The sequence below is a fragment of the Verruconis gallopava genome, assembly GCF_000836295.1.
Source record: "Verruconis gallopava strain CBS 43764 unplaced genomic scaffold supercont1.41, whole genome shotgun sequence".
In the NCBI taxonomy this organism is placed as follows: Eukaryota; Fungi; Ascomycota; class Dothideomycetes; order Venturiales; family Sympoventuriaceae; genus Verruconis; species Verruconis gallopava.
In genome coordinates, this window is record NW_015622177.1 from 124,663 (window position 1) to 134,543 (window position 9,881).

Consider the following 9,881-nt stretch of genomic DNA (forward strand, 5'->3'; position numbering starts at 1 on the left):
ACTTTGCTCAAACCTTCACGCCTATTGCACATTCCTGTTCGTTTGGACTGCCTCATAAACTGCCATCAAGCCGCACGGTGTCTTCATGCCGAGTATACGAACTCTAAGGGCTGAGCAATCTCTAGCGCGCACACCCACACTGGAGCAAGAGTAGCAAATTTCCCTCGTAAGAAACGATAGCCCCCAAGAACACACATGGGGATTGTCGTGTTCTTCTTTACGAACAACATAAACCGCTCGAATACACAGTGGCGCAGAAGAACATTCTCCTCAGCTAGCCTCTGTTAGAGCGATCTTCCTCTCTTACCGTTCGCCGGCTTTCAGGCTGACCACACCTGCATGTGCCTAATCCTACCTTCTTTGTGTCTTCCTCTTCGTCATTCAACCATTATGGCTGCGCCGAGCGAGCTCATTCTTCTTGTGTGATTTACAGTGCCTGTGTAGTCAAGGTTGTCTTGATTTCAATGACAAAGTAGGGCAGCAGGAACCTTCAACGTTGTGTTTGCACACCTTTGAGAGCTAAGTGCAACTTTTTGGCTTCGTCCCCCAGCAAAAAGATGAGGTATGATCAAGTAATTGGTGTGTATGTTGCTTAATGTCAGTCGCAGACGCTGCGAAGGAGCCGTAGATCGCAGTCATATGGTTAAATGGAGGGCTAGGAGATGGCACTTCTCGTTAGGCTCCAACATTATATTTAAGCACGTGCAGAGCATGATTACACAGTTCAATGTGAATGAAGGATGTATCAGAGGACTTGGGTCACAAGGAAAAATAAAAATCTTCGTTCAACCACTCAAGGTGGAGAAGGCCAAAGTTATCGCCTTTCAACTTGGCGCTATCTGCAACGTTGTACGGAGCAGCTCTGAATATAGATACGAAGTAAAAACATGGTTTCAAGAGCATCAATAACAGTAATATTTTACTTATTGTTTCTTCAAGATACCCGTCGTGTGGGTTGAGGCATATCGCTTCAAACTCTTGAGGTGCCGTTCTGGAAATATAAAGAGCAAAAGAATCCCACTGACCACGGTGCAAGTTCCAGGAGTGGGAGCAGCCGACTTGGCGCTATTCGCACGCACCAGAGTTTCCTCTACGACATGTAAAGCGATGACAATGACATGATGGCCGGAACGGAGAATGTCACGCAGTAAGTTTTTTTCATTTAAAAAAATTTTTTGAACCAGCTCCATGTTTCTGTCGACTGAGAAGCCGCAAGCGTTCGACGAAATGATCTCAGGTCCAAATCTCCCAAGCCGGACGTAAAACTCCAGCAGCTATTTCTTGACCGCGTACCGGTCACCTACGAGTATACAGATATAGCGCAACCTCGGGAAGACACAAAGAGTGAAGATGGAGGTCAGAAAGAAGTCGAAGAGCTTGAATTCAGGCTATTTGCATCAACAACAGAGTCTCAAATGCCCGTGATTCGCATCCGACTACATTCGCCTGCGTGCAAGGAAGAGTCGGCCAATCTCGCCCGCGGTCGTCCAAAGAGCTATTACTTTAAAGGCCAACCATCGGTCAAGGAGCAGGCGCAGCTGAATAGCGTCGCGCTTTCTGGGGAACAAGTAATAGAGATGTCCAAGATGCCCTGTCCCGGACTTAACCTGCCGTGCCGAGTGATAAAGCTTCAAACGCTCTCGACATCACATGCTACAGATGCGCTAAGTAAAGACACTGATGGAATCAAGACCTGGCAAGGTGAGATAAGCACAGTGTTCGATAAGAAGAGGCGGAAGCGACCTGGCAAGAAGTCGAGGGTTGCTGTACGGAAAAAATTGCAAAAGGAGGCGGAGCGTGTTCGGCTGGCGCGCATCGCGGAGATTGACAAAGAGCTAGCAGAACGCATGAAAAAGTCGAAGAAAAATCGAGACAAGAAGCTAAGACAGCGAGCGAAAGAGAAGGAAAGGAAAGCCGCAGCACGTGCGCAGCAAACAAGTGGAAAAGACAACGGCGATGTCAATGATTGAACTGTCAGATTCAGGCGATATTACTGATGATCCATTCGATGTGAATCTGATGATCCGATGGTTTGATGCTGATGAGAAGCGCCCGAGGCGGAAGGTGTCTGCTTCGCAACATTCGGTCATTTGTTGATCCGGATCAGAGTTCCAGCTAGTAGCTCGACTCTCGTTATCATTTTGTCGACTATTGACGGTTCTCTGTCTACGATATTGCGTAATATTATCAAACGATACTGAGGATACAGATAGAAAGTAGGTGAAGGCACAAGACGCATGCTTTCAAATGTGTCACAAAAAGTCGTGCAGGCCTAAAAGACATTTCAAACCATCCCAGAATGACAAATTCTCGCTCCGCTGTCGACTCAAGTCCATGGTTTCATACACTGGAAGAGCTCCGCAATTTTAGAAGAGCAGCAACGGAGAAAACAATCTACACCGCAGCGTCAGCTAAAGTGCTCCGGCAGTCCTCTGCACTATTCCACCTGCGCGTTCTACATATCGAACCTGAGGACAACCCAGATCAACTTCTTCGCCTGCACATTGTTTTACATGAAGCGCAAACGCAGAAGATCGGGAACTCAGGGCTGGCGCCTTGGTTTTCGTTGACTCGAAGACGTCAAACAGTGAAAGGTTCAATCAGGCAATTTGGGTTATACAGCGGCATGTACGAGCCCCATTATTGGGTGTGTTAAGAGGCAATGGCTATCTTTGTGGCCCTGTGGCACTCATTCGGGGAGTTACAGATCCAGGCAGTTCCTCCAACGCTGTTCTTCGGCCGCAAATTACTATTGAGAATTTGAGGAGACAACTTCAATTCTCTGGACACGTATGGCATGAATGTCACTCGACCTCATTCCTGATCAACATGAGGAAGGATATTGCATAGTGGCAACTGAGCTTTGGGAGCACTCTGCTGAAAGCTGTTGGAATATCTGCAGGCTTGTCGATGGATCGTGGATCTCTGCGAATTTGCTCAACTTTAGCTAACGTGACGGCTACCCGTGAGTTCCTTCTACAAATGGGATCACTGAAAGTGCCAGTAGCTTTCATAGATACATATATGCTCGGCATCTACAGCCACCTGGCAATTGATCATCCGCAAGCGCCGAGATATCACGCTCGAGCTACCACCTTAGAAAAATTTACGGCGATATTTCTATGTCTACCGCCAGAAGCCGTTTACGAGCCGCTTATGAAGGAAAACATGATGATCTTGCTATTGAGGCCCATCACCTAGCCGCGGCCCATGGGCACACTTTAGACGACACAGTCGGTTGAGCATGTCAGTAAAGACCTTCGACTCTCGAGAGCACGCTAGTGGGCCAAGCGAATCTTCGATCGCAATGAAATTGCTGCAGAAAATTGTGAGCGCGACGTTTCCCGTCATCTGCTCAACATGGCTCTGAAAATAAATGCGCCTGTTAACTTTGGATTCTCCTTATTTCCAAAGGTTTTCCTGGATTTCGGTCGTGATACGAGTCTGCTCCTGGCACTGAGCTGTGAAATCGACCTTGACGTGCCTAGATTTCGTGTCCACACCGCCCCCCATGAACGCCCAACTCGTCTATATTCTTGTCTCCCAAAGCGCGAGCATGTTGGTGCAGCGGCTGAATAATGAGCGGAATCGCCCCATTCAAAGGCCATTACCTGTGGGAGATGACCGGAGAATTGGATGATTGATAGCCGGGCATTGCCTTTATCTCGTGAAGGCACTAAGAAAGCAAGTCGGGGCTGTTTTTACGTCGAAGATTTATTCGAAGCTGAAGAAAGAAGAGCAAGAACTGCTCAAAGTTATTTATTGGAAGCTTCTCAATGGGGATATGAGTTGTATGTCAACTGCTGCCTTTGGTTCTACGCCAGGACAGTGGTGGAAATAAAAAAAATTCCAAAGGGAAGAGTAGGGTCTGTTTCCATCAAGATCTGAGTTGAATATCATGGGCCAAGCCAAGGTTCTAGAAAGATTGTAAACGTTTTCCCGGGCATGTCTCAGGATAACCTAAGATCTCACAATGACGATGTATCCTACTCCCCTTTCAAGCAAGAAAATTTGACGCCACAATCGGATGAACAAAGATCGATGAATGTGTCATGTTCCATCTCATAGTTTCGATATCGGCTCCTGAAGCTTTAACCCACTCAACCACGAGTTCTTTAAGCTCTATTACTATAGCCTAATCCTTTTCTCCAGAAACAAACGTATGGGAATGATCTTGTACGCTAGCCATGTGAGACGGGTATCTAATTTAACTCTCGTGTTACTGCCTTGTGGTACCTGTGCTTACGACGTCAACATTATGCATAGCTTAACTCAAGCATGATTTGCGGAAACATATGATGTTCATACCAATTTCGCCAATTCCTGAGTCTGTGCTTGAAGGGGATCTCGATAGAAGCATTGAATTGCACTGCTGCAATGTTGCCTGCTATCTTCCTGTCCGAGTAATCAGCGCTTTCGCTTGTAACGCTTACCAGGCGGTCATCGGGTGTGACTAACTCTGATGTCGAATCTCAGCTTCCCCAAAAGCCGATCTTTCCCGAGCGGCGCGTCCTCGATCAGTCTTGACGCCCTCCCGCCTTCCACGAATGCGCAGATGCACAAAGGACCAACCACGCCCGTCTTCCCTAGCCCTCTCCCTGTTACCAAGTCCTTCCAGCGATTCCGTACCCGGCATGCCGGTGTAAGAGTGCATGATTGTGAGCACGTCTTGTCCATTTTCTAAGAGCCTCTCAGCTTGCTCCCGAGTGGCAATCGTTTTCTCCTTGTACAATGTCCTCATGCAGCTCAGGAATTCAAATATTGGAGAGAAGAGCGACGGTTGACGTCCTAAAGCCTTGCTTTTGCAGGCCATCTTTGAAGGGCTGCAATACGTCTGGGCCATGGAAACTACCTTGTATCAGCCAGATCGTTGGATTGGAAGACAATACGAGATTTGGAATTAGCCCCTCATGCAAAACTGACAACCAAATTCACAAGAACGGCCGTCAATTTATAACATACTGACATGCGTGCAATAGGGTCTGGATAACACGGGAACATGTTAGCGTTCAACGGTATGAAGCTGCGATCATGGCAACTGATGACTTTCCAATGTCATATCGGCCTGACCAAAACAATTTTATGCAGGGTTCTATCATTGAGATCCAAAGCAAAGGGTTAGCTACAAACGGAAGAACTTCAAAATGACGTGCTACTAAGCAGTAGTACGCAGAATGTCCCACACCTCAAGTAACCATCTTTCCCCTGTCTCAGCAAAATTCTCACATTCGGGGGTAGTTAATTGCCATATTCCCATTCAATCCCTGAACTTGGTCGGAAGCGCTAGGAGTACCTTAGGTTTGGTACTACGTCCTTGGAACGCATTTCCCAGAATTCCGCAAACGTTGTTCCGCTTTGCTTGTGTGGACCAGTATATTCGCTGTTCGAAGTGTGAACTCCTAGTCTTGCATGAATCTATTCCAAATCTAAATGTAATCTTCGAAGGATATCAATCAGTTAGAGGAAGCAGCTTGTGTGCTAGTTTTGCGCTAACCACATGCGGCAGTGCATATAATGTACGGATTACGAAGAAAATTACGGAGTATTCCTCATCTATTCTCTGTCAACAACCCTCTGTGCATACGTAGCGAGACGACCCTTCAAGTCCCATGCATGTCAGAATGGGTTATGATCGAGTATCGGAACAAAACATCGCCGTGAGTTAATTCCGAAGCCACATGGAGCTCGAATGACACACACTTAGCTTATCCTTGCCCAAGCGACGTCTCACGTGCCTTTTGCAATGTACGACAGGTGTCCGGCTTTCAGATCTCTTTTCAAAATGCTGACGGCTTCGTGATCTCAAGTGACGCGCTCGAAGTGAGCCGATGTAGAAGCGATGAGATGAAGAGAAAGATGCTTAAGCTGAGGAAGCATCACTCCCAAGTGAGGTAGACATCTCTTTTTGTGACCTCGTTGTAACGCCACTTAGATTTGAAATTTCGACGCAGCTAACCCTCTCAGAGCTTACATCCTCGCACAAGCGCATTGTAAAGCAAGCACAGGCTCTGTCCACACAGCTTGTGCTCCAGAGGCGCTCAGCGAGCAGTCGACGGAGCAGCTATTGGACAAGCTGCGGTCGCCCTGGAACAGGATGACACCGGCCCACAGGGGCCACGTCCACAGTCAAGTTGACGACATTTTTTACCGGCCACAGCCCGTTGCCCAACGGCGCCAGATGCACCCGGCCCTGCGCCGTGTGGTCGAGGTAACCAAGGCGCTGGAGCGATACAACGAGTACGCCCGCAAGCAGATCATGCAGCTGGAAGAGGGCAGACAGGCTCTGCAAGCGAGCGGGAGAGCGGCCGAGGAAATGCCGGCTGCATCCAAGAAGCTCAAGGCGAGACAGAGGAGACGGTCCAGGAGCGAGCAGTGTGCCCGACCCGGGTCTCCGCTCGCCTCGTCGTCTTCCGAATACAGGGTGGAGCCTCTGGCACCAAGCCCCGTTGACGGCATACATTGTCTCCCTCTTCCTACTCCTACTCAGAGCTATCTGTCGGGCGAATCAGTGGTCGACAGGTCCAGAGACCCGAGGCTGCGAGGACAACGACGCGGAGGACGGGAGGGGTTAGACGTGGTCAACACCAAAGCCCAGTGTGCGTCCTGAAATGTCGAATTTCAGTCTCAGATGCCCTAATATGTGGCATGGGAGGTCAAAGATTCTAGGCGACCCCAAGGGCTGACGGCGGAGGCGAGTTCAGTGGCGGTCGGGTCTGTATCTTGTTCCGTCGAGGTCGAAGGCCCAGTGCCGACGACGAGAACGTCGTAGAGAAATCTTCACCTTGGCCTGACGTGGGAGAACTATGCAGAGAGCCGGTCGTTGAGGAAAACAAGAGCCCCAAGTCCGGTCTTGCGGTAGGAAAAGAGAGAGAGAGAGAGAGAGAGAGAGAGGGAGCAGCACGTATCACTTGCGATTTACTAGAAATGGTTCACGTCCTAATGCACCGGAATTTTACAGAGCTCTTTTCAACCGCTTTTTTGTGCTTGACTATGCTTGCTATACCACGCCCTGCTTTCTCAGGCTTCCAATTTGCTGTCCGTCATAGCCAAGCTCTCGCAGCACGTCCTCAGTATGCTCGCCTAGCAGCGGAGCAATGGTACGAATCCCCGCTCCGTCCTCGCTGAATTTGACTGGCGGGCCGATCATCATTATCTTGCCGACAGCTGTGTATGCCGACTCTTTCTCCTGGACCATGTCCCTAGCCTGAGCTTGCGGGTGCTCAAAGGCCTTTTGTATCGTATTGACTGGGCCATGAGCAAGCCCGCTGTTTTCAAGCGTGGCAAGCCACTCCGCATTCGTCTTCTGCAGCAAGGTCTCTTTGAGGATCTCATCGAGCACCTCTCGATTCTGCACCCGCAGCGGGTTCGACCCAAATCTTCGGTCTTCCCGTAAATCGTTTCGACCCAGCCTGTCGCACAGCACGTGCCATTGCTTTTCATTATTTGCTCCGAGAGCCAGGTACCCGTCCTTCGTCCTGTACGTGTCGTAAGGGCATATGCTTGGGTGCGCAGCTCCGTATCTCCTACCTTCGATGCCCATGTTGAGCCAGTTGACGCCAATGTTGATCAACAGGCTCAGCTGCGTCTCAAACAGGCTGACATCCAGCTTCTGTCCGCGGCCCGTCGTGTCACGGGCTCTTAACGCGGCAAGGATGGCTCCGTGCATGAGCATGCCGGTACTCATGTCGACCATACCCAGTCCGGGACGTAGAGGCTTGCCGTCTGCTTCGCCAGTGATGTGCATGAGCCCGCCCTCCGCTGCGGCGATAGCATCGTAGCCCGCACGGGTCGAGTATGGTCCGCTGGCGCCGTATCCAGAGATGCTCGCGTACACGAGTCTGCTGTTCAGGCTCCTCACCTTGTCGTATCCGAAACCCAGTTCGTCGCTTTTCCCGGGGACGAAGTTCTCGACGAGGACGTCACTCCGCTTCACAAGATCATACAGGATGTTGAGACCTGTCTGCTTTTTCAAGTCCAGCGTCATGCTGCGTTTGTTCCTGTTGACGGCGGTGAAGTAGAACGACATGGGTGACGACACCAGCCAGTGGTCCGCCTCCCCCTTGGCGCGCCAGTGACGCGTGTCGTCGCCGGTGCCCGGTTGTTCGATCTTGATCACGTCGGCGCCATAGTCTGCGAGCAATTGAGTGCAAAAGGGACCCGCGAGTATGCGGGAAAGGTCGAGAACGCGCAAGCCGGCTAGAGGACCGGACCTCTCCCTCGACGCGTCGCGTGCAGCGATGGAAATGCAGCGAGAGTATGACCCCTTGAAAATTACAAACTTTGGATTCGGTACACGACTCTTGCGCAGAGTTTGAGCGAACATTTGATATCAACCGGTATCGGCTAATCGCCGGGTAACAGGACCGTCGCCGGCCAAAGAAACGATCCGGGACGGGTGGCAAAGATTTTTTTTCTTTTTTGGCCTAAGGCTCCTGCTGTTGATTTGAACTTCCCGGTGCGCTCAACGACCGTCTGTACGATATCTAGCAGGGGAAGGCTCTTCATCATGAGACGGATAAGTTTCGCGAAACAGCGCCGGTGCCCGCGTGCGGGGTAGAAAGAAACTCAAAAAGATGCCGGACTTCAAGAGGGACTACGTTTGGGATTTCTTGAATCGGCTCGTGCCAGGGCGTTCTGAACTTAAGTTTTCTTTTCATTTCTCCTTGAGGACGAACCTTAGCAACAGCGCGGCGTGTTGATCTAGGAGCCGGGGCGAGTAGGCTGTCACTAGATGAGATCAAAAACTACGTATGGCGATACGGGACAGCGCGAGCTGCGACTGATAGCTGCGACCATGGGCTGCGTCCTTTAACAATAGGTCGCAAATAATAATACGCATTACGCAGCTTGGGGGAGGGTAGGTTTGGACGGGATGTATAAACGCATTGCTGTTTGCTTCAGCCTTAGCGCAAACGGCATAGAATACCGATCATCAAACTTGTCCACGAACGTCTCCACGAACGAGGTTTCACATGGTGGAGACGCTACCCGCAACCAATAGAATCACAACGTGTTGAGAAGATGGAGAAACAGAAGGACCGAGCTCAAGGAGAAAGAATTAAAAAAAAAAAAAAAGCTAGTGGGGATATAGGTTAAAAAAAAGAAACGTCTTTGGAGTGTGACGAGCCATTTGGAAGCGCGGCGAAGGCATCGCCGCCTCAGTACTGTGGTATCCGGCCAAATTATCGCCGCCATCAAGGCCCCCAAGTGGCGCCACCAAATTTTGGTTACCATTATTATTTCGCACGAGGATTGCATCTAATTGGTCTTTTCTTTTCTTACTCATCTTGATCTTTTTGAAGAGGTACACGTCTCACGTACGTGTTAGATCAGGATGCTAGGATCCTATGCTCAAGAACGCCTCCATCGACACCACCGCGCCGGCAAGGCAATCTACCTTACACGCGATCAACGGCTTCAGATTCGTACTTTGCGAGACGTTGGTCACACGTATGCAGAGATTCAGAGTTACATAGGCTGTACATACCGCCAGGTACAACTGGCTGTAGAGGCTGAACAATCAACACCAAAGAAACGACGTGGGCGACCTTCAGCAATTGTCAAATGAACAGGCTGCCGAGTTAATCAAGTATGTCAGTCAATCAAGAGAGACGCGCCAGATGACCTACCAGTACCTCGCAACAGTCACATTCAATCATTGGGGTGTTGGCGAGTACGCGATCCGCAGCACACTACGAAAGGCAGGCTATAGGCGGTACGTCGCCCGTGCCAAACCTCCACTATCTGAAGCTAACAGAATTAAGAGACTGCAATGGGCATATGACCACGTACATTGGACCCCAGATCAATGGCACTCAATCTTATGGAGTGATGAGACCTGGGTCACCGGCGGTAGACATCGCAAGAGGTTGGTCACTCGG

General features: G+C 50.0%; 4 protein-coding genes across 8 annotated transcripts; 2 read left to right on the forward strand and 2 right to left on the reverse strand.

Annotated features, from left to right (window-relative positions):
• The first annotated feature begins 1,047 nt into the window (after positions 1-1,047).
• Positions 1,048-4,029, forward strand: PV09_08465 (uncharacterized protein). The gene is made up of 2 exons (XM_016362370.1): positions 1,048-1,147; positions 1,217-4,029. Exons 1-2 carry the CDS (start codon positions 1,119-1,121, stop codon positions 1,968-1,970), a joined length of 783 nt encoding a protein of 260 aa, XP_016209818.1. The 5' UTR covers positions 1,048-1,118; the 3' UTR covers positions 1,971-4,029.
• PV09_08466 lies at positions 3,832-5,270 on the reverse strand. 3 transcript variants are annotated; one of them, XM_016362372.1, is made up of 5 exons: positions 5,247-5,270; positions 5,186-5,198; positions 4,459-5,092; positions 4,309-4,395; positions 3,832-4,236 (listed from the first exon to the last, which is right to left on the reverse strand). In XM_016362372.1, exons 3-5 carry the CDS (start codon positions 4,675-4,677, stop codon positions 4,129-4,131), a joined length of 414 nt encoding a protein of 137 aa, XP_016209820.1. In that variant the 5' UTR covers positions 4,678-5,092; positions 5,186-5,198; positions 5,247-5,270; the 3' UTR covers positions 3,832-4,128. The 3 variants fall into 3 exon arrangements, with proteins under 3 accessions (XP_016209820.1, XP_016209821.1, XP_016209819.1); XM_016362373.1 differs by lacking the exon at positions 5,247-5,270 and having other exon boundaries at positions 4,459-4,848; positions 4,963-5,092; positions 5,186-5,222; XM_016362371.1 differs by lacking the exon at positions 5,247-5,270 and having other exon boundaries at positions 5,186-5,222.
• A 289-nt stretch (positions 5,271-5,559) lies between these two features.
• On the forward strand, positions 5,560-6,971 carry PV09_08467. Of its 3 annotated transcripts, XM_016362374.1 has the most exons (4): positions 5,560-5,657; positions 5,705-5,745; positions 5,808-5,891; positions 5,965-6,971. In XM_016362374.1, exons 1-4 carry the CDS (start codon positions 5,610-5,612, stop codon positions 6,605-6,607), a joined length of 816 nt encoding a protein of 271 aa, XP_016209822.1. In that variant the 5' UTR covers positions 5,560-5,609; the 3' UTR covers positions 6,608-6,971. The 3 variants fall into 3 exon arrangements, with proteins under 3 accessions (XP_016209822.1, XP_016209823.1, XP_016209824.1); XM_016362375.1 differs by having other exon boundaries at positions 5,705-5,891; XM_016362376.1 differs by having other exon boundaries at positions 5,705-6,971.
• On the reverse strand, positions 6,946-8,323 carry PV09_08468 (uncharacterized protein; the record flags this gene model as incomplete). Its single annotated transcript, XM_016362377.1, has 1 exon — positions 6,946-8,323. The coding sequence occupies one exon, from the start codon at positions 8,321-8,323 to the stop codon at positions 6,998-7,000; it is 1,326 nt and encodes a 441-aa protein (XP_016209825.1). The 3' UTR covers positions 6,946-6,997.
• Positions 8,324-9,881: the final 1,558 nt, after the last annotated feature.